Genomic DNA, 24,986 nt, shown 5'->3' with positions numbered 1-24,986 from the left:
ATACAGGTCTGTGAGGGCTTTGTCAGGCTCGTCTCATAACAATATAAAATCACCAGGTCCGCCTTTAATTCATAAACGAACAACTAGGTCCAACCAGTCAAACCGCATAATCGAAAACGATCCAAGTACCAAGGAATTTATTTGTTTCATTTTACTTTAATTTCTCTGATTTACTTACAACATGCAGGTCTATTTTATATCTATATATTGTAAAACGTAATAAATCTCACTTATAAATCCTTGGTAATATCTAGGAATATCAATAAAGTTCAAAACATTTTTAAAAACATGGCTCTGATGTTTGACTGACGGTGGAACCTTGTTGTTCGTTTATAATTATGAATTAATGACATTTAAGGCCCACTACCTCTCCGAAACAGAAGTTAAAAGTTTCTTTATAACAATGATAACATAATAAAATTAATATCGATGGCCTAATATGATGTTACAACACCAAGCAAATGCGAGATTCCCGCGTAATCTCGGTTATAAATAAACATGAAAGATTCATTTCGTTGTTTGCAGTCTGGCGCGGTGAAAGTCAACGAGCGCGCGGTAAAGGACGACGACGGGAAACAATAAATGACGACCCACAATATGAACATGTATCTTAATTAAATTTATCCAGAAGGTAGTGATTAGTGTAGTATTAACGGTAAGCTTACTAGTAATTACTTTTGCGACTCTACAGAATCATCAATCTCGTTTTACATTCTCATTTTGAAAATTAAAATAACAGTGGACCTTTTAATAAGAAGTTGCAAGGACGTATATAAGCCCCATTAAGATTCACTTATAAATCCTTTTGAAGTTGTTAATGATTTTATTCTTGGCCAGTGACATTGAATGAAGTAAAGTTTTTGAACGAATGTCGTAGTCCTTCACCCCAGCGTAGCTTACAGGCTTATAATTTCAGATCTCTGGATCGCATGCTGATGAGACAATTTGTGGAATAATTGATATGTTTATTAAGCTTACATATGACAAAATTTAATTCTCCCTCCATGTGGCCCAAAAACATTACACAGATATACATACATGCATGGACTTATCTCATTTTTTAAACATTGCATTACTTTACAAATGTTCAGCTCAATTGGGTACCTGTCAGTGTGTGCATCTCCCTTGATCACTCTGAATCGTCCCAGTTTCAGTACAGGCTTGTTTCAGTTAAATCTATCGTGTTAAGCACGAGTTTAAAATGTTAGAAATTTACATCCCAGGTATGCATTGGAATCATTTTTTCTGCTGGTGACTGGTAACAATATTAGTATTACCTGTTGGTCAGACCTATAATAATGTGTAACATTCCTGGATCGCTTGTTTAAGTGAAGTTTTTTATCCACAAACTTAATGTACCACATATGGAGCTGAATGTGTGTTAAAGTATGCTCTGTCTGTGTCATGATATACGGTGTAATCATTTGACTAATCTTTCAGAGAGAAAAATCATTCGTTGAATAGCTTTGCCATTTTTATTGTCAAAATGCATAACTGTATCATAGGTTCACAAGGTCAACCTAATAAATTGCTGTATTTAATTCTTCCATAAAGAAATTATAAAACAAACAAACAAAACATAAGTATTCCATCTTCCTTCAGTTTTTATTTATTAGCGACTCTCAAAACAAGTTATATTCCAAGAGTTACCTACCTTTTACAAACGGATCCATTCATTCATGGAGATATGAGAGGACACACAATTCATTCATGGGGATCATGGAGAAATGAGAGGACACACAAAGTATCTATGCCTTAAAACGATAGTTTAATACTAATATACTTACATTATATCTCATTTTGGAGGTCTCCCCATTTAAGTTGTTGGGGTTTGACTATATAAACCGTTTATTGGTGATGATTTAATCCATACAATGGAACACCAATGTTGATGGTGACCAGTTCACGTTTCCGAGTCAATATTAATGACGTCATAATGGTCATGCTTAGTGTGTTATTGGTGTCCATATATACTTACTACAGCAGTGTTACTCTATTATAGTAATAGTGAATAGTGAATGGAAATACAGATATCTTCTCGATTTATAATAAGCTCCCTTATTAAAGTCAACCACTTTCTATACTATACATGTAATGCAATAACTTTAATCATCATGTGTCATTCTAATTTTATCATATTTGTATAAGTCCATGTGTATGTATGAATGATCTCTCTTCAGAAGGTGATACAGTACATAATTTTAATATCTTAATTTCAAAATAATGATCATAATGATTTGAAAAAGCATAAAGATTTTAACAATACTATTTACCTGTTAATCCATTTGACTGACTAGTTACATAATAATGTCAACTATAAACAGGTAGTTGATAACTTTTATAACATCAAATGACAAGGTAATACAAAGATTGGTATTCTGAAAACACATTTATATACAAAATCACTTTAATACTAAAATTTGAAGATGCTGGAGCAGACGATTTGGTATTTTTCTTCAGTTACAAAAGTTACTTACTTTACACCATTACCATCATTGAAAAGTTTGAGATTCTAATTTTACTTCAAGTTAAAAATATTAAGAATAATTAATTGCATCCCGAAAAAATTCCGTGGCATTATATCTTATATGGAATGAAGTACTGATTGTGCATGCACCAAAGGCAAAATAAATCTTTTTACATTATTTTTTGTGTTAATTAGACATATGTACACACGATTAAACACAAATTATTGTTAAAATGATGAATATCATTTATGCTCTGTCAGCGGCGGAGCATCTTTAAGGAAGTATTCACTTTAATGTTTGCAGTCTAAATTATCAAATACATGGATCTAGTTAAAAATAATGTCCATACAAGTATTGGCCAAATCTCATTACTTAAAGATTTTAAGAATTAAAATTGGCCTCATGAACTAAAGTTGTTCTGGAAGTAAGAAACAAAATATGATGTAGCATGCGACAGATATGGGGGTAACCTTAATCATAGATTATCACAAATCCAACATGGACAATTCAAATGAATTGAATATAAATTAGGTAATGATTTAAGCATATTTCTATGATTTGAGAAAGAAACATGTACATCTGTATTTATAAAGTCTATATTGTAATTATATTGCAATCTGTCATACTGATAGCACTTACATACATGTACCGCAGTACTTATATATACAGATGAGACTGTGGAACTCTGAAGATAAGTATGGGTGAAAAATAATACTGTTAAATGCAAACTGTTAAGTTGTGGTATTCTGTAACCATTTGATAAACTGCACCAGTTCATTTGCACCAAAATAAATCCATTTTTACAAGATTAACACAAACTTTCTCACATGAAATGTATACTGTCTTTCTTGGTTTAACTTGTGGGTTTAACACAGGAAACAATCCCAACATTCGTTGTTCATTGTATATGAATTCATGAATACATAACAGCCATGAAAACAACAGTAATCCTTTAGTACTCTTCTGTGTCATGTCAATATAAAGTTTTGGATTTATCATTAATTTATATCATTTGATACTGTTTATCATAACTGCAGCTCCCTCTCAGCCGGCAGTACAGAAAAGTACCAGTCAACCTTATCACTAGTAACTCCTTCAATGGTAGCGGGGTCCCATTTAGGGCTCTGATCTTTATCTACAAGCACTGTGGAGATAAAATCAACATTACCATTTTGACATATAAATTGTTAATGATCAATAAAAAATATACATGATAGATATTTACTACCATAATAGTTCAATATCAGTAGGACGCTTGTAAAATTAAAATTTACTTTACATAGTTGAGTACTGTACATCACATGTGTAAAGCACTTTAAATTTGTGGGGTCAATACTTCATGGTTTCCTATATTGGACATATTCACGGAGATTGCATTTTGCGATTTACATAACTAGGGAACTATATAATACTATTGTTATTATATATGTCAATGAATTTCTAAATATGTCACTGGTGTCTAGATTTTGTGAGTTATGGTGAATTTTGACAGGTCCAGTTTAATACTTTTTGTGATTTACCTGCTCTAACACCTTCGTAGAAATCTTTGTCATCTATACATCTCTGACTGAGTCTGTATTCCATCTGTAAACAGTCTCCTAGCGACAGATTTCTCCCCTCTAAAATCTGCCGCAGTGTGATCTTCATAGAGGTTGGCGACTAAAAGGGACACATCATTTTGTGTAAAAACTTGATAAGTGTTTGTTTCTTGTAAGTTATTAGCTTAATTTTATTTAACATGTCAACATAAAATATCAAAATTTTATTATGCAAATGAAACAAAACCTTGAAACTGACAGACATACTGTATTTTATAAATTTGCTTAATACTTAGTCACTTTGCTGATGACACTAAGTGCAGGTCTTTTGTTATCTGGACAATAAAAACTTACCATTTTTTGTAGTGTTTGTAGCTGTTTTGTTGCCCAATCTGAACCATCATTTTTTAAATCTTGAAATATTCCTTCCAATGTTTTAGCACTAAATAATCTATTAATCTTGTCCATGTCAGGCTTTAGAATAAAGTCTTCATCTGGAACATCAGTACTCTACAACACATTATTAATCAGGCTTGATCATTTTTTTTATTAAATGTTCAAACCTTAATGGCTGTTCAAACACATACATGTACACAGTGACATTATTACTTACAACATTTATATCAAATACCTGAATTATCTCCCTTATTTGATTAAAATTTATTTAATATTTTTCATTTAATACTTTCTTTGTTTTAATTTTGCAAATAAACTAACTTATCCTAGGTTGTGTACATTTTTATCATGTCCTACAAATTAATAAAGATATAATAGTGTAAAACTGAAGAAAGCTCCCGGAAATCTGCATTAATAGTAACATCATATGCATTGGTCACTGCATTTAATCAGTTTAAAAGGTGAAATTTCAATAATAACCTGTTTATTTGTGAGTAGCAAGTAAGACAGTTTATTTGTGTAAGCTTTCTTTAATATGGTAATTTAATTCAAGATCTCTTCTTCATAGTAAAACATGAGTGAACTATCCAGTTTTAAGTAGACAACAACTCGATTTGTGATCTTCTAAAACAGAAATCATTTGGGGAGATCTTCCAGTGTATAGATGAAGGATTTTCTAGAAACAGAAGAGCTAAACGGAATGTATAATTTTGAAGTAGAAGAGGGCAAATTGAGTTAGTCACTGGAAATCTTCTGTTTTTATCATACAACCTACCATACAACCTACCTAACTCTGGAAATCTTCTGTCTTTATCATATAACCTATCTTACTCTGGAAATCTTCTGTCTTTATCATACAACCTACCATACAACCGACCTTACTCTGGAAATGTTCTATCTATATCATACAACCTACCTTAATCTGAAAATCTTCTGTTTTTATCATACAACCTACATACAACCTACCTTACTCTGGAAATGTTCTATCTATATCATACAACCTACCTAACTCTGAAAATCTTCTGTTTTTATCATACAACCTACCATACAACCTACTTACTCTGGAAATCTTCTGTCTACATCATACAACCTACCAACTCTGAAATCTTCTGTCTTTATCGATAACCGACCTACTCTGGAAATCTTCTGTCTTTATCGTACAACCTACCTTACTCTGGAAATCTTCTATCTTTATCATACAACTTACTTTACTTTGGAAATCTTCTATCACAGTCGTAATGTCATGGTGACTAGGATTATCAAGCCCAATTAATGCTGCCTCCAATTCAGAAATCTGATTTAAACAGAAATGGAACATATTAGTAGTAGAAATAATGATGATAAAGGATATAAGAATGATTTCAACTAAAAAGTGTCACATGAAAGAACATTTCGTTTCAATGCTGATTTTACAATTATAAACCTTTAAAGCTGAAAATTGTCTTGTCTATTTATATCTAGTAAAGACTTTTAACAGGGCAAACTTTGACTGGACAAAGAACAGGACGAACCTTGTTAGACTGGACAAAGAACTGGACAAACCTTGTTAGACTGGACAAAGAACTGGACAAACCTTGTTAGACTGGACAAAGAACTGGACAAACCTTGTTAGACTGGACAAAGAATGGGACAAACCTTGTTAGACTGGACAAAGAACAGGACAAACCTTGTTAGACTGGACAAAGAACTGGACAAACCTTGTAAGACTGGACAAAGAACAGGACAAACCTTGTTAGACTGGACAAAGAACTGGACAAACTTTGTTAGACTGGACAAAGAATGGGACAAACTTTTTAAGACTGGACAAAGAACTGGACAAACCTTGTTAAACTGGACACCTGGTTAAAGACTGGACAAACCTTGTTAGACTGGACAAAGAACCGGACAAACCTTGTTAGACTGGACAAAGAACTGGACAAACTTTGTTAGACTGGACAAACCTTGTTAGACTGGACAAAGAAAGGACAAATTTGTTAGACTGGACAAACCTTGTTAGACTGGACAACTGGAAAACCTTGTTAGAACTGGACAAAACTTGTTAAGGTGACTGGACAAACCTTGTTAGACTGGACAAAGAACTGGGACAAACTTTGTTAGACTGGACAAACCTTGTTAGACTGGACAAAGAACTGGACAAACCTTGTTAGACTGGACAAAGAATTGGACAAACTTTGTTACACAAGACAAACCTTGTTAGACTGGACAAAGAAAGTGACAAACCTTGTTAGACTGGACAAAGAACTGGCAAACCTTGTTAGACTGACAAAGAACGGACGAACCCTTGTTAGACTGGACAAAGAACTGGACAAACCTTGTTAGACTGGACAAAGAACTGGACAAACCTTGTTAGACTGGAGCTGGACAAAAAGACTGGACAAACCTTGAACTGGACAAACAAATTGTTAGACTGGACAAACCTTGTTAGACTGGACAAAGAACTGGACAAACCTTGTTAGACTGGACAAAGACTGGAAAAACCTTGTTAGACTGGACAAGAACAAAACCTTGTTAGACTGGACAAAGAATTGGACAAATTTGTTAACTGGACAAACCTTGTTAACTGGACAAAGAACTGGACAAATTTGTAGACTGATGGACAAAACCTTGTTAGACTGGACAAAGAACTGGACAAACCTTGTTAGACTGGACAAAGAACTGGACAAACCTTGTTAGACTGGACAAAGAACTGGAAAACTTTGTTAGACTGGACACGAAAACCTTGTTAGACTGGACAAAGAACTGGACAAACCTTGTTAGACTGGACAAAAAGAACTGGACAAACCTTGTTAGACTGGACAAAGAACTGGACAAACCTTGTTAACTGGACAAGAACGGACAAACCTTGTTAGACTGGACAAAGAACTTGTACTGGACAAACCTTGTTAGACTGGACAAAGAACTGGACAAACCTTGTTAGACTGGACAAAGAACTGGACAAACCTTGTTAGACTGGACAAAGAATGGACAAACCTTGTTAGACTGGACAAAGAACTGGACAAACCTTGTTAGACTGGACAAAGAACTGGACAAACCTTGTTAGACTGGACAAAGACTGGACAAACCTTGTTAGACTGGACAAAGAACTGGACAAACCTTGTTAGACTGGACAAAGAACTGGACAAACCTTGTTAGACTGGACAAAGAACTGGACAAAACCTTGTTAGACTGGACAAAGAACTGGACAAACCTTGTTAGACTGGACAAAGAACTGGACAAACCTTGTTAGACTGGACAAAGAACTGGACAAACCTTGTTAGACTGGACAAAGAACTGGACAAACCTTGTTAGACTGGACAAAGAACCGGACAAACCTTGTTAGACTGGACAAAGTACTGAAAAGAACTGGACAAACCTTGTTAGACTGGACAAAGAACTGGACAAACCTTGTTAGACTGGACAAAGAACTGGACAAACTTTGTTAGACTGGACAAACATTGTTAGACTGGACAAAGAACTGGACAAACCTTGTTAGACTGGACAAAGAACTGGACAAACCATTTTAGACTGGACAACCTTGTTAGACTGGACAAAGTTAACAAATGGACAAACCTTGTTAGACTGGACAAAGAACTGGACAAACCTTGTTTAGACTGGACAAACCTTGTTAGACTGGACAAAGAACTGGACAAACCTTTTTAGACTGGACAAAGAACTGGACAAACCTTGTTAGACTGGACAAACCTTGTTAGACTGGACAAAGAACTGGACAAACCTTGTTAGACTGGACAAAGAACTGGACAAACCTTGTTAGACTGGACAAAGAACTGGACAAACCTTGTTAGACTGGACAAAGAACTGGACAAACCTTGTTAGACTGGACAAAGAACCGGACAAACCTTGTTAGACTGGACAAAGAACCGGACAAACCTTGTTAGACTGGACAAAGAACCGGACAAACTTTGTTAGACTGGACAAAGAACCGGACAAACCTTGTTAGACTGGACAAAGAACTGGACAAACCTTGTTAGACTGGACAAAGAACTGGACAAACCTTGTTAGACTGGACAAAGAACTGGACAAACCTTGTTAGACTGGACAAAGTTAGACTGACTGGACAAACCTTGTTAGACTGGACTGAAAAACCTGGACAACTTGTTAGACTGGACAAACCTTGTTAGACTGGACAAAGAACTGGACAAACCTTGTTAGACTGGACAAAGAACCGGACAAACCTTGTTAGACTGGACAAAGAACTGGACAAACCTTGTTAGACTGGACAAAGAACTGGACAAACCTTGTTAGACTGGACAAAGAACTGGAAAAACCTTGTTAGACTGTACAAAGAATGAACAAACTTGTTAGACTGGACAAACCTTGTTAGACTGGACAAAGAACTGGACAAACCTTGTTAGACTGGACAAAGAACTGGACAAACCTTGTTAGACTGGACAAAGACTGAAACCTTGTTAGACTGGACAAAGAACTGGACAAACCTTGTTAGACTGGACAAAGAAGACTGGACAAACCTTGTTAGACTGGAAAAGAACTGGACAAAATTTGTTAGACTGGACAAAGAATTGGACAAACCTTGTTAGACTGGACAAAGAAAAGGACAAATTTTGTTAGACTGGACAAACCTTGTTAGACTGGACAAAGAACTGGACAAACCTTGTTAGACTGGACAAAGAACTGGACAAACTTTGTTAGACTGGAAAAACCTTGTTAGACTGGACAAAGAATGGGACAAACCTTGTTAGACTGGACAAAAAACTGGACAAACCTTGTTAGACTGGACAAAGAACCGGACAAACCTTGTTAGACTGGACAAAGAACCGGACAAACCTTGTTAGACTGGACAAAGAACTGGACAAACCTTGTTAGACTGGACAAAGAACTGGACAAACCTTGTTAGACTGGACAAACCTTGTTAGACTGGACAAAGAATGGGACAAACCTTGTTAGACTGGACAAAGAACTGGACAAACTTTGTTACACAAGACAAACCTTGTTAGACTGGACAAAGAACTGGACAAACCTTGTTAGACTGGACAAAGAACTGGACAAACCTTGTTAGACTGGACAAAGAACTGGACAAACCTTGTTAGACTGGACAAAGAACTGGACAAACCTTGTTAGACTGGACAAAGAACTGGACAAACTTTGTTAGACTGGACAAACAACTGGACAAACTTTGTTAGACTGGACAAACCTTGTTAGACTGGACAAAGAACTGGACAAACCTTGTTAGACTGGACAAAGAACTGGACAAACCTTGTTAGACTGGACAAAGAACTGGACAAACCTTGTTAGACTGGACAAAGAACTGGACAAACCTTGTTAGACTGGACAAAGAACTGGACAAACCTTGTTAGACTGGACAAAGGAACTGGACAAACCTTGTTAGACTGGACAAAGAACCGTTGACAAACCTTGTTAGACTGGACAAAGAACTGGACAAACCTTGTTAGACTGGACAAAGAACGGACAAACCTTGTTAGACTGGACAAAGAACTGGACAAACCTTGTTAGACTGGACAAAGAACTGGACAAAACCTTGTTAGTTTAGACTGGACAAAGAACTGGACAAACCTTGTTAGACTGGACAAAGAACTGGACAAACTTTGTTAGACTGGACAAACCTTGTTAGACTGGACAAAGAACTGGACAAACCTTGTTAGACTGGACAAAGAACTGGACAAACCTTGTTAGACTGGACAAAGAACTGGACAAACCTTGTTAGACTGGACAAAGAACTGGACAAACCTTGTTAGACTGGACAAAGAACTGGACAAACCTTGTTAGACTGGACAAAGAACTGGACAAACTTGTTAGACTTGTGACTGGACAAAGAACTGGACAAACCTTGTTAGACTGGACAAAGAACTGGACAAACCTTTGTTAGACTGGACAAAGAACAAATGGACGGACAACCTTGTTAGACTGGACAAAGAACTGGACAAAACCTTGTTAGACTGGACAAAGAACTGCCAAACTTTGTTAGACTGGACAAACCTTGTTAGACTGGACAAAGAACTGGACAAACCTTGTTAGACTGGACAAAGAACTGGACAAACCTTGTTAGACTGGACAAAACTGAAAACTTTAGACTAAAAACCTTGTTAGACTGGACAAAGAACTGGCAAATTGTTAGACTGGAAAACCTTGTTAGACTGGACAAAGAATGGGACAAACCTTGTTAGACTGGACAAAGAACTGGAAAAACCTTGTTAGACTGGACAAAGAACTGGACAAAGAACCTTGTTACAAAGACTGGACAAACCTTGTTAGACTGGACAAAGAACTGGACAAACCTTTGTTAGACTGGACAAAGACTGGACTTGTTAGACTGGACAAAGAACTGGACAAACCTTGTTAGACTGGACAAAGAACTGGACAAACTTTGTTAGACTGGACAAAGAACTGGACAAACCTTTGTTAGACTGGACAAAGAACCGGACAAACCTTGTTAGACTGGACAAAGAACTGGACAAACCTTGTTAGACTGGACAAAGAACTGGACAAACTTTGTTAGACTGGACAAAGAACTGGACAAACTTTGTTAGACTGGACAAAGAACTGGAACAAACCTTGTTAGACTGGACAAAGAACTGGACAAACCTTTTTAGACTGGACAAACCTTGTTAGACTGGACAAAGAACTGGACAAACTTTGTTAGACTGGACAAACCTTGTTAGACTGGACAAAGAACTGGACAAACTTTGTTACTGAAAGAACTGGACAAACCTTGTTAGACTGGACAAAGAACTGGACAAACTTTGTTAGACTGGACAAACCTTGTTAGACTGGACAAAGAACTGGACAAACCTTGTTAGACTGGACAAAGAACTGGACAAACTTTGTTAGACTGGACAAAGAACTGGACAAACCTTGTTAGACTGGACAAAGAACTGGACAAACCTTGTTAGACTGGACAAAGAACGGGACAAACCTTGTTAGACTGGACAAAGAACTGGACAAACCTTGTTAGACTGGACAAAGAACTGGACAAACCTTGTTAGACTGGACAAAGAACTGGACAAACTTTGTTAGACTGGACAAACCTTGTTAGACTGGACAAAGAACTGGACAAACCTTGTTAGACTGGACAAAGAACTGGACAAACCTTGTTAACTGGACTTGTTAGACTGGACAAAGAACTGGACAAACCTTGTTAGACTGGACAAAGAACTGGACAAACCTTGTTAGACTGGACAAACCTTGTTAGACTGGACAAAGAACTGGACAAACCTTGTTAGACTGGACAAAGAACTGGACAAACTTTGTTAGACTGGACAAACCTTGTTAGACTGGACAAAGAACTGGACAAACCTTGTTAGACTGGACAAAGAACTGGACAAACCTTGTTAGACTGGACAAAGAACTGGACAAACTTTGTTAGACTGGACAAACCTTGTTAGACTGGACAAAGAACTGGACAAACCTTGTTAGACTGGACAAACCTTGTTAGACTGGACAAAGAACTGGACAAACCTTGTAAGACTGGACAAAGAACTGGACAAACCTTTTTAGACTGGACAAAGAACTGGACAAACTTTGTTAGACTGGACAAACCTTGTTAGACTGGACAAAGAACTGGACAAACCTTGTTAGACTGGACAAAGAACTGGACAAACCTTGTTAGACTGGACAAAGAACTGGACAAACCTTGTTAGACTGGACAAAGAACTGGACAAACCTTGTTAGACTGGACAAAGAACTGGACAAACCTTGTTAGACTGGACAAAGAACTGGACAAACCTTGTTAGACTACAGGACAAAACCTTGTTAGACTGGACAAAGAACTGGACAAACCTTGTTAGACTGGACAAAGAACTGGACAAACTTGTTAGACTAGACTGGACAAGAATGGACAAACCTTGTTAGACTGGACAAAGAAACTGGACAAAACAAACCTTGTTAGACTGGACAAAGAACTGGACAAACCTTGTTAGACTGGACAAAGAACTGGACAAACCTTGTTAGACTGGACAAAGAACCGGACAAACCTTGTTAGACTGGACAAAGAACCTTTGGAACAAACAAACCTTGTTAAACTGGACACCTGGTCAAAGAACTGGACAAACCTTGTTAGACTGGACAAAGAACTGGACAAACCTTGTTAGACTGGACAAAGAACTGGACAAACCTTTGTTGTTAGACTGGACAAACTGGACAAACTTGTTAGACTGGACAAAGGACAAACCTTTTAGACTGGACAAACCTTGTTAGACTGGACAAAGAACTGGACAAACCTTGTTAGACTGGACAAAGAACAAAACCTTGTTAGACTGGACAAACCTTTGTTAGACTGGACAAAGAGACTGGACAAACCTTGTTAGACTGGACAAAGAACTGGACAAACCTTGTTAGACTGGACAAAGAACTGGACAAACCTTGTTAGACTGGACAAACCTTGTTAGACTGGACAAAGACTGGACAAACCTTGTTAGACTGGACAAAGAACTGGACAAACCTTGTTAGACTGGACAAAGAACTGGACAAACCTTGTTAGACTGGACAAAGAACTGGACAAACCTTGTTAGACTGGACAAAGAACTGGACAAACCTTTTTAGACTGGACAAAGAACTGGACAAACCTTGTTAGACTGACAAAGAACTGGACAAACCTTTTAGACAACTTTTAGACTGGACAAAGAACTGGACAAACCTTATTAGACTGGACAAAGAACTGGACAAACCTTTGTTAGACTGGACAAAGAACTAGACAAACCTTTTAGACTGGACAAACCTTGTTAGACTGGACAAAGAACTGGACAAACCTTTTAGACTGGACAAAGAACTGGACAAACTTTGTTAGACTGGACAAAACCTTGTTAGACTGGACAAAGAACTGGACAAACCTTATTAGACTGGACAAAGAACTGGACAAACTTTGTTAGACTGGACAAAGAACTGGACAAAACCTTATTAGACTGGACAAAAACCTTGTTAGACTGGACAAAGAACTGGACAAACCTTGTTAGACTAGACAAAGAACGGGACAAACCTTGTTAGACTGGACAAAGAACTGGACAAACCTTGTTAGACTGGACAAAGAACTGGACAAACCTTTTTAGACTGGACAAAGAACTGGACAAACTTTGTTAGACTGGACAAACCTTGTTAGACTGGACAAAGAACTGGACAAACCTTGTTAGACTGGACAAAGAACTGGACAAACCTTGTTAGACTGGACAAAGAACTGGACAAACCTTATTAGACTGGACAAACCTTGTTAGACTGGACAAAGAACTGGACAAACCTTGTTAGACTAGACAAAGAACGGGACAAACCTTGTTAGACTAGACAAAGAACTGGACAAACCTTGTTAGACTAGACAAAGAATGGACAAACCTTGTTAGACTAGACAAAGAACTGGACAAACCTTTTTAGACTGGACAAAGAACTGGACAAACCTTTTTAGACTGGACAAAGAACTGGACAAACTTTGTTAGACTGGACAAACCTTGTTAGACTAGACAAAGAACGGGACAAACCTTGTTAGACTGCACAAAAAAGGGACAAACCTTGTTAGACTGGACAAAGAACTGGACAAACTTTGTTAGACTGGACAAACCTTGTTAGACTGGACAAAAAATGGGACAAACCTTGATAGACTAGACAAAGAACGGGACAACCCTTGTTAGACTGGACAAAGAACTGGACAAACCTTGTTAGACTGGACAAAGTGAGTTGCCACCCCAGCCTTTTGTACATGTCGTCCCTTCAGTCTGAAGCCTGTAAGGGCCATGAACACTCCTAGACTACCACCAAGTCTAGGCAGGAAGTACCCACCGCCAACATCAGGAAACAGACCTGGACGATAGGAAACAACCAATGGTTATGGAATGTATGTATACTTAGCTGGTCTAGTCTTTGATTTAGAAGAGCTGTATCATCTGTGAATTATTTTGAAAATTATCATTGGTATTGCAAAATCTTAAGAAAAATATTTAGTATACAAGATAACCGATATCTACATAATACATAATTCATTTTTCGCATTTTTCAGTAATGTGGACGTGACATACATAGCAATTACATATTTTACATGAAGAATAATTCGAATATCCCTGTGTTTGGGCTGAGCTGACCAATGTTACATTTTACAGTCCCAGAATAGCAGTTGAGATGGGTTGTCTTTATCTTGTACACACGTTCCATCCACATATTCATAGTTCTTAATATAACTGTTGAAGACAGATATATCTTGATCAAATAATCGATGAAAAGTTACATAATATAAGACCACGATCATGTGCATTGTGGGTAGCGATAGGCCTAGGACGTCTCCTTGCAGACGGTTTATGGAATTCGAAAATTATTATTTGCCTAGATGAAATAAATGATTTGTTTTACCGTCCAGAATGGTTTATGTTATGTAAATAATGAATATACAAACCCATATTTTCAACGTTAGACATTTTTATTTTGCTGTAATCAATATCGATGCTGGTATCGTTTGTGCGGTGAGAGGAGATGACGCGGTTTGCAGAGTCATCTCGTCTTTCCGTGTTGACACCAAAATAAAACCTATAGGCCTACTTTAAGATACTGACCGTGTATCCGATGTAAATCCTCAGATATATAATTACATATTTTGTAGTAATAGCTACATGTACATGTAGCCCTCACCAGATTTTGTGAATAGTTTAAATATGCATGTTTGCAAGGTATATTAAAAAAAATGCCGCAGGTGGTGAGAATCGAAAGATCAGAAGATATTCACGTTAACACTAAGCCAGATTCCTGCTTATTTATATATATATACACAGTGATTTTTTTATAATAAGTAGATAACACTGTTATTTTAATCACCTATCTAAGCAAATAGTATGATTTAGTATTTTGGAATAGAAAAACTTTTGTAAATGTCATTTCCATGTAGCTGTAGTTTCAAAATGAAGAAAAGTGAGAAAAAAATGGTAATAACACATTGATCACAAATCACAAAGTTTTTCGGTGTTCATTAATATACCTGGTATACACTAATCTTTGTTTGTTTGTTTGTTGTTTATTGATTTTTTGCCAAAATGCTTGAACGTCGATGAAGACACTCCTGAGGGGGATCAGTTTGATTTTGCCAAGAGCATGCATGCAGGCCCGTATTGTATTAATATATTGATACAGAGAAAACAACAGTTTTTATTTCATAACGTTACCATGGACTATCAAAGTTATATGCTGTAAGAAATTGTACAACACTATCTTTTTTTAGAATATATCTTTCAATCGAGCATACTGCAAATGCATCGTAAAATTCTACTATATTGAAAAATCACAATAACTGCAAGTACAATGTAGGCCTACAGTCGATGTCGGGAACAGGTCTGATGTGATGTATTCAACTCAAATATATGAAGAAATGAATGCTATTTCCGAAACTTTTTGGACTAAAGATCCCTACTTTTTCAATGAATATAAAAAAAAAACCCAAAACCCACGAAAAAAATCACGATACAATGGTAGCGACCCAGTACCTCGGTTTCATCGGTTTTCGATGGCGGAAGACCAAAATAGATTTTTTACACACAATTTCAAACAAATTCAATTCAAATCATTAATTTAATGTTTCAGAAGTATGCTAATGATGTTTTTTGGGAAATATTTCATGAATTTCATCTATTAAACAAAGCATGGTATCACCAACAAATGCAGTAAGGCCTACTGTTTCTTTTTATTTTTGTCAAAGTAACATTTAAATGATAAAATCTTTCAAGGTAAACTTACACAATTATTTTAAACTATGCTATGCTGTATATGAGTGCAAATTGCCACCATTATACCACAAATGAATGCAAAACGCAAGCTTGCAAGGTCAAATCACTTGGGCTCATACAGGACTAAAAAGTGACGTCACTGGAATGTTCAGGATCAAATCATCAAATTTAGAAATGGTTGAAACATGTCAACAACTATCTGATTAAAAAATCAGCTTAATGGAAGGAACTACTGTGTTGGACTCGCTCTTTTATATATAAATTTAGAAATGGTGAACAAAACAAAGAAATCAAACATATACCGTATTTGCTCACATCGTAACATTTTCCTATCGCAACTGTTACAGGAAATTCTTATTATCTAGTATCAAGTTCTATGCCTGACTAATCTCGATATTAGTGCTGAAAATATCTTGTTTATTTATATTGTTCCACTCCTTTTGTTGAGTTTAAATCAGCAAATTCGAAGGTCGTCAGAACGCTTGTTTTTAACCGGAATCAACACCGTAGTGATAAAGACCTTCCAAGTGAATTTTTGCATCGGGGGAAGAGGGACACAAAAAGTTGATTTTCTCCATGAGTAAGTAAATTAAAATACATTAATTTTGCTGGAACACTTCAAAAATCATTCTGATTTCAGAACAGTTGGAATAAAAAAGATACCTCTAACAGTATTATTATTATTATTATATATTATGTAAGTTAATTATATATTATGTAAGTTAATTATATATTATGTAAGTTAATTATGAAGAAATTTTTAGTAGGGAGATATTAAATATCCATCACTATTGACCATTATCTAAAGTAATAGCTTACCAATTGCTGTTTCTGGCATGGCAAACAAAGTTTTCTCTGTGGCTACACGGAAATCTCCATGAACAGATAATCCAACACCCTACAAATAAAGACATTAAATACCTATATTAGTATATAAATTACATAAACTTCTCATCAGGCTTCCCTTATCTCAGTTAGATTTACAGTTAATAGGTGTTGATATTGAATACAAAATAATCTTAGGAAAATACTTACGCCTCCCATGGTGATTCCATCGATAAAGGCCACGTAAGGAATATCATATGTACCTGGGATGGGAAAATCATCAGACAAGTTAAATAATTACCTTCAGATATTTGACCTAAACCTACAAGGTGAAACAATGCACAAAATTCCATCAGCATTTCACATTTGCTTTTTAATATGTTTGCAATTATCAAAATAACAGACACATGTCAATAACATTAATTCATCTACATAAGGTCTTAGTACATCAAGTGTTGAATCTAATAAATGACTATATGTATAATTCATATTCTGTCAAATGTCAATATTAAGAGTTCATCTGAAGTTAGATATAGTCTAACATATTCAAATTTTTTCATTTAAGCCTGAGCAGCTTTACCTATTTTAAAATTTAAGATGTACTCTTCCTTGAAAAAATTCTGAGAAAGTGGGTCTCCAACCTTTCCTGCTTCTGTCACAGCTGAAAACCAAATCATTTTCAAAATTGAATATATATATAGTGAATTCATAAATTCAATAAAATTCAAAAGGGAAAATAAAGACTTGTCTTTGTTTTGGTTAATCAACTTTAGTCATTTAACGAGAGATCCCAGAGGGATCTTGGCGCCCACCTAAGAATGATCTTTGTTTGACAAAGGAAAGAGAGATCTTTTCTCTGCTTTTCAAGCTTTTACTACATATTACTACACATGAAATTTGAGAAAGATCCCATGACTACTTTCTGAGATATATAACAGTAACAAGCTTCAACTATCAAAATCCAAGATGGCGTCCTGTCTGCCATCTTGTTCACCGATCGGTCCTAAAATGCAATATGCACAACTAGGGCCCTAAAGGAACCTGTACATGAAATTTTAGAAGAATTCTTTTGGTACTTTTTGAGAAATAGCGGTAACAAACTTTAAACTATCAAAATCCAAGATGGCGGTGTGTCGGCCATCTTGTTAACGATTGGTCCCAATATGCAATATGCACAACTAGGCCCCTAGAAGAACCTGCACACACAATTTGAGACAGATACCTTCAGTACATTCTTAGACATAGCGGAAAAAAACTTCAATTGTCAAAATCCAAGATGGCGTCCTGTTGGCAATCTTGTTCACCGTTCAGTACCAAAATGCAATTTGCATAACCAGGGACCTAGGGGAACCTGCACATGAAATTTGAGACAGATCCCTTCAGTACTTTCTAAGAAATAGTAGTAACAAGCTTCAACTATCAAAATCCAAGATGGCATCCTGTCGGCCATCTTGTTCACCAATCTGTCCGAAAATGCAATATGCACAACCAGAACCCTAGGGGAACCTGCACATGCAATTTTATACAAATCCCTGGAGTACTTTCTGAGAAATAGTGGTAACAAGCTTTAACTATCAAAATCCAAGATGGCGGCCTGTCGGCCATCTTGTTCATCAATCGGTCCAAAAATGCAATATGCACAACTAGGCCCCTAGGGGAACCTGCACATGCAATTTGGGACAGATCCCTTCAGTACTTTCTGAGAAATAGCTGTAACAAACTTCAATTGTCAAAATCCAAGATGGCGGCCTGTCGGCCATCTTGTTCATCGATCGGTCCCAAAATGCAATATGCACAACTAGGGCCCTAAGGGAAACTGTAAAATAAATTTGAAAAGAATTCTTTTGGTACTTTTTGAGAAATAGCAGTAACAAACTTTAAACTATCAAAATCCAAGATGGCAGCCTGTCGGCCATCTTGTTAACCGATTGGTCCCAAAATGTAATATGCACAACTAGGCCCCTAGGGAAACTTACATGTGAAATTTGAGAAAGATCCCTTCAATACATTCTGAGAAATAGCGGTAACAAACTTTAACTATCAAAATCCAAGATGGCTGCCTGGCGGCCATTTTGTTGACCGATTGGTCCCAAAATACAATATGCACAATTAGGGCCCTAGCTAGGGGAACCTACATATGAAATTTGAGAAAGATCCCTTCAGTACTTTCTGAGAAATAGCGGTAACAAGAATTGTTAACGGACGGAAGGACGGATGGACCACGGACCACGGACAAAAAGCGTTTTGAATAGCCCACCATCTGTTGATGGTGGGCTAAATATGCACTAGGTTTTGAATGTAGCAGAAAGCCTGCAGGTTTTTTACCAATTTATACTGATAGTTTCTAGAACTGACTGGCCTACATAAGCCTTGAGCTTTTAACCCAGAGTTGGAAGGATAGTACCAAGTTTATATGTGGTCTGACACAAACCTCACCTCACCACATGCTAGTAATTACTATAGCTGAAATGTGTTCTAGGGGATGGAAAGCTTGGCTTTGTTTGCCTTTGGAGAAGTATGAAGGGTAAAATCCACATGATAAATGTTCTATGATTAGGTGTCATAGTTAAGGTATTTCAAAAAGGAGTTAAAACTACAGCGAGAGATATACCTATCAATCTGTTTCTTGTTTTTAGGGATAAATATCCTTGCAACAGGTAAGGTTACAGAGGACATTTTTACATTTAAAGTCATCATCCCACTGTCTCAAGGGTTATGCAGGACTTAAATGTTCATATCTGGATTGCTAATGCCTCTTCCTACCTCCTCAAGGTTATACAAAGACACATTACATTATCTACCTTGAATGTCACACCCCTCAGGATTACTGATAACATTATCTACCTCCCTTCTTCTCCTCCCAGGGTCATAGAGAAACATCACTCACCTCTTATGTCGCCCCCAGCACAGAATGCCTTCTCTCCAGCCCCTTTAATGATCACCATTCTCATCTTAGGGTCCTCTTCCCAACTCTATTATAAAGAACAAGCGAAAATTGCAGGAAACTATATATACAGGGTACACTATGCTAAACTTTTCTGATAAGTATAGAATAACGTAGTGCAATTACTTGAGGGTCTCTGGTGATGCAGGAAATAATATTATTTTATATATGAAATCCTATAATCATAGATAAGGTCAAATGTAACTCGATTTTCCTTTTTTTCTACTAAAAAGTCATCTGTACCAGGAGTTGTACTTACTGTCATTTGTGGGTCGATTTTCCTTTTTTTCTACTAAAAAGTCATCTGTACCATGAGTTGTACTTACTGTCATTTGTGGGTAGATCCGTCGAATCATATTCAGGTTGAGAGCATTCAGGGCTTTAGGTCTATTCAGAGTAATAACTCCAGTACTATTTATAGTTTGTAACAGCACTTCATCTTCGGCTACACTAGAAAAGCTAGATTTTGGTGCAGCCATTTTCTACAAACATTTCAATTAAGATAAAAAATTTGAATATTTAATTAGAGACACAGCAATATGGATCATTATTTGTCATTGGGTACTTTCAAAGCTCTGGTTCATTTTATTTTTCATAAATCATATTTTGACTTCAGATACAATTAATCTTGTTGCAAGAAATGAGAAAATTACAAAATATGGATTTAAAATAATGGATAAATCCAGAGACTCTCTTAGTTATCTCATTTTTTAGAAACCAAGAAACACCCTAACTACTGTGTTATATTGGGAACAATATTAGGATAAAATTTAAATTATGAAAACTTAGTTTCTGGTATACTTACAACATGTTGAAGGACAATGCCAACTCTCTGTAATGTCCTGTATAAGTGGATTATATACATGTAAATACACTGTATTCCAAGTAAGTGTACAAAATAATGTTATATCAAAGATTTAGATAAGATCAATTTCATACAAATGTATAACTTTCATTAATGTTTTTAGGGAAAGCTACAATGTATAAAATACGTATTTAAGCTTATGTAACGTGTAAATTTATGTTACGCTGTTTTTATTAGTTGTTAAAATTAAAGTTTATTTGTGTTGTAAAATAACAGTTTTATACTATTTAGTTGATAGTTTTAGTTTATATATGTGCAGTATGTATAGTGTATATATACATATATAGGACAGTAAGGGACCAGGTGGCCACCTGCACATGCCCATCTAGGGTCGTTAGGTATACCTAGGTAGCTAGGGCACTGCATTCCGTTTTCCATATAAGGAGTTGTTTACGAATAGGGCTGTGTATTAGGGTCCAGTTTGATGGGCAGGTTGCGTAAGGTGCTCGTATTAATAGTAACAGAGAGCTAAATTTAGTTAGTGGTCACTCTGGCCAGCCAATTAGAGTGAGGTTGGGAGGGGGGATGGAAGTAGGTAGAAATACGTAATCATAGTAAGATTCAGCCAATGAACATGAGAATGAAGGTCGGAGGAGCGAGGTTTTAGCTAACTAGAGAACAGTATGAAAGAGGTATATAAGGGGGTGTAAGTGACGAAACGACAGATTACATGAAAACTTTAGGACTTACTTCAAGTATCTCAAGATAAGATATAATACTTCAGCTTATTCTACCACACTTAGTGTGTTTTGTGACTATGGAAATTATACCTGGGATGTACTGAATACTTCGCAATTATGGATATCACCTAGTGAATGATCTTAAGTGAAACAGTGTACCAGTGTGTGCGTTCCTAATGGATTTATTGTGAATTTTACTACGTGGATCTTTATGTGAATTTTAAAGGGATGTTTTCTAGTTTTCCTTGCAGTAGTCACCTTCCATCCCGGACTTATGATATACAACAGCATCTCAACTTAGCCTAAGTGCTATCATATCTGAAGAAACGCTACACTTAAATACTTATAGCTTCTGATATTAATTGATAAACACTGACTAAATTATTTTCTTTGAAAAAGAGTATAATTTTTGTCAGCATTATAGTGAGAGATGCCATTTCATTCTGGTTACTAAGGATGAAATCACTTACCGTCTAATGAACATGTCTGGATTGGTGTCACCTGAAATTACAGAAATAACTAAACAGTTAATGTAGTAAAGGACATAACAAGAACATTGACCTTAACCTCGTGAGATAACAAAGCTGCAATTTGGTAGCTCAAAAGACTCCTTTACCAATAACGACAGCAGGCATGCGTACAGACTCGACTGACGACAGATGGAAAGATCAATAGAATGTTGCTGTAGATCATTTAATAGTACCTACATATGTAATTCTAAATCCCTATATCAATAACATTACTTAATTACTTAATATACAGTTGTTGAAAAAACAATTTAACAGATCATGACTGCATTACGCAAATTATTGAAGTTCCGTAGTGTTGCGCTGGTCATGATCAGTAAAATTGAGAAGCGTTCCTAAAAAACAAGAGATCCCAGAGGGATCTTGGCGCCCACCAAAGAATGATCTATGTCTGACAAAGAAAATAGGGGTCCCAAAATGCAATATGCACAACAAGACCCCTTGGGGAACCTAAACATGTAATTTGACACAGATCCATTCAGTACTTTCAGAAAAATAGCGGTAACAAACTTCAATTGTCAAAATCCAAGATGGCGGCCTGTTTGCCATCTTGTTGACCTACTAGTCCCAAAATGCAATCTGCGTAACCAGGGACCTAGGGGACCATGCACATGAAGTTTGAGACAGCTCCCTTCAGCACTTTTTGAAAAATAGCGGTAACAAACTTCAATTGCCAAAATCCAAGATGTTGGCCTGTCGGCCATCTTGTTGACCTATTGGTCACTAAATGCAATATGCGTAACCAAGGACCTAGGGGAACCTTTATGTGAAATTTGAGAAGAATTCCTTCAGCGCTTTCTGAGATATAGCGGTAACAAACTTCAAATATCAAAATCCAAGATGGCAGCCTGTCGGCCATCTTGTTTATTGATCAGTACCAAAATGCAATATGCATAACCAGGGAGCTAGAGGAACCTGCACATGACATTTGAGACAGATCCCTCCAGTACTTTCTGAGAAATAGTGGTAACAAGCTTTAACTATCAAAATCCAAGATGGCGGCCTGTTGGCCATCTTGTTCATCGTTCTGTCCGAAAATGCGATATGTACAACTAAACCCCTAGGGAAACCTACATTTGCAATTTGATACAGATCCCTTCAGTACTTTCAGAGAAATAGCAGTAACGAAATTCAATTGTCAAAATCCAAGATGGCATCCTATCGGCCATCTTGTTGATCGATTGGACACAAAATACAATTTGCACAACTAGACCCCTAGGGGAATCTACATGTGAAATTTGAGAGAGATCCCTTCCGTACTTTCTTAGAAATAGCGGTAACAATCTTTAAGTATTAAAATCCAAGATGACTGCCTGGTGGCCATCTTGTTGACTGATTGGTCCTAAAACGCAGTATGCATAACTAAGGCCCAAAGGGAAGCTACATATTAAATTTGAGAAAGATCCCTTCAGTACTTTCTGAGAAATAGCAGTAACAAGAATTGTTAACAGACGGAAGGACGGCGGACCATGGACAAAAAGCAATATTCGAATAGCCCACCTTCTGATGATGGTGGGCTTAAAATGACTTAGGCGGTTCCGGTCAAAGTAAAAAAGCACTTTGATGTTTAAATGGAGTTTCTAAAAAAGTGTGGGACACAACACCCCAAAGGAGATTATATATAAATATATAAAACCCATTTATTATAAAAAATCTTGTATCAAAAAATATATCTGTTTTTCTCTATCCCTGTTGGTTAGAAATTTGTGCCAGGTCCTTGTGATCCAGCTAGTGTTTGGAGGTCCCAGGTTCAAATGAACCTAGCCCGAGATAGGCTGGTCCTGACATCAGACTTAGACATTATGACAGATAGATGTCTGGTGTAGGGCCAGAGCGCAGTGCTATATCAAAAGGTAGAACTCGCCTACACTGTTTGGTATCAGACCAGGTCATCTCCAATTGAGCCTAATTACAAAACATTATTACCGAGAAGCGTCGCTTAACTTGGTCTTTTCAACAAATGAATAATTTATCTACTCATAGCAATCCATTTTATCATGCATGCAAGTTTTATTATGTCAATACATTAGTTTCCTTTACGCAACTTTAAATCTTCCTCCTCGTTGTCGCCATTTTCTCATAGTATGTAAATCACCTCTAATTTTGATGGATTGTTATATTTGAGTAGATAAACTATTCATTTGTTGAAAAGACCAAGGTAAGTAGGGCTTCTTGGAGGTCAGTCTGAATGGGAGATAACCTGGCCCATTACCAAAGCACTTCGCTCTGGGCCTAAACCAGACATTTATCTGTCATATTAATGACAAAGTCTGGTGTCAGGGCCAGAGTATCTCGGGCTAAAATGAACCCAGGTTCGCTATGGGCATACGATGGAAAGTGTGCATTATAGCTAATTTCAAATTTCTCCAAATGGTTTTTATTCTTAACAAATCTAATCTTTACCAACTTCTGGAATTGGTTTGTCTCAATAATCCAATCCCTTTTGAACAACAGTCGACAAAGAAGTACAATAATCACAAAACTGTATGCATTGTTATTAGAGCTTTGTTTTTTGTCCAAATCATACAGATTTAACTTTTGTGAAAAGTCCATTAAAGCTTATAGCCTTAGGCCATCGACTATATTGTGCAGCCAAATATTTCAAAACATGCAAGTAAGATTAGAACTGGCCCGTTTTCGATTATACGGTTTGAATGGTTGGACCTAGTAGTTCGTTTATTAATTAAAGACGGACCTGGATCAAAAATTGCAGGTCCGTCAGGATTTATACTTGATATAATGACTTTAATCAACGGTCGAACCGGTTGTTCCGAATAAACGAAAACGGCCCTGGTTACTGGCATACTGGCACATGTACATGTACATTATATGTATGCAGCCACAAAATTTACGATAACATTTTTGAAGTTCCTAAAAGTGTCATTTTACAAACTTGTGATTTTCCGATTCATTGTCGAAAGATGAGGGCGTTGATCAGAGAGAAAAGACTTGAAAATGAAGATATGATAATTAGAGGGATGAATATATGGGACACTTACAATCAACCTTGAAAGATAACAAACACAGGAACTCTCCTGTAAAGGAGGTCGAAATCGTCCTCTCATTTTGTCTTAAACATCTGT

General features: G+C 36.5%; 1 protein-coding gene across 3 annotated transcripts; it reads right to left on the bottom strand.

Annotated features, from left to right (window-relative positions):
* Positions 1-1,584: 1,584 nt before the first annotated feature.
* LOC138320591 (3-hydroxyisobutyryl-CoA hydrolase, mitochondrial-like) lies at positions 1,585-24,980 on the bottom strand. Of its 3 annotated transcripts, none has more exons than XM_069263674.1 (13): positions 24,903-24,980; positions 21,847-21,877; positions 20,637-20,673; positions 20,158-20,313; positions 19,775-19,859; positions 17,468-17,548; positions 17,098-17,150; positions 16,882-16,960; positions 14,013-14,158; positions 5,610-5,696; positions 4,361-4,516; positions 3,989-4,127; positions 1,585-3,612 (listed from the first exon to the last, which is right to left on the bottom strand). In XM_069263674.1, exons 2-13 carry the CDS (start codon positions 21,858-21,860, stop codon positions 3,494-3,496), a joined length of 1,152 nt encoding a protein of 383 aa, XP_069119775.1. In that variant the 5' UTR covers positions 21,861-21,877; positions 24,903-24,980; the 3' UTR covers positions 1,585-3,493. The 3 variants fall into 3 exon arrangements, with proteins under 3 accessions (XP_069119775.1, XP_069119774.1, XP_069119776.1); XM_069263673.1 differs by lacking the exon at positions 24,903-24,980 and adding an exon at positions 24,797-24,868; XM_069263675.1 differs by lacking the exons at positions 20,158-20,313; positions 20,637-20,673; positions 21,847-21,877; positions 24,903-24,980 and adding an exon at positions 20,091-20,098.
* Between the last annotated feature and the right edge of the window lie 6 nt (positions 24,981-24,986).

The sequence above is a fragment of the Argopecten irradians genome, chromosome 4, assembly GCF_041381155.1.
Source record: "Argopecten irradians isolate NY chromosome 4, Ai_NY, whole genome shotgun sequence".
NCBI lineage: Eukaryota > Metazoa > Mollusca > Bivalvia > Pectinida > Pectinidae > Argopecten > Argopecten irradians.
This window is presented reverse-complemented; position numbering and strand designations above follow the sequence as displayed.

Coding starts and splice junctions, on each gene's coding strand:
- LOC138320591 (XM_069263673.1), bottom strand. Junction 17,151..17,467: donor CATCTTAAATTTTAAAATAG/GTAAAGCTGCTC, acceptor TTCCCATCCCAG/GTACATATGATATTCCTTAC. Junction 14,159..16,881: donor CATGCCAGAAACAGCAATTG/GTAAGCTATTAC, acceptor CCTATCGTCCAG/GTCTGTTTCCTGATGTTGGC.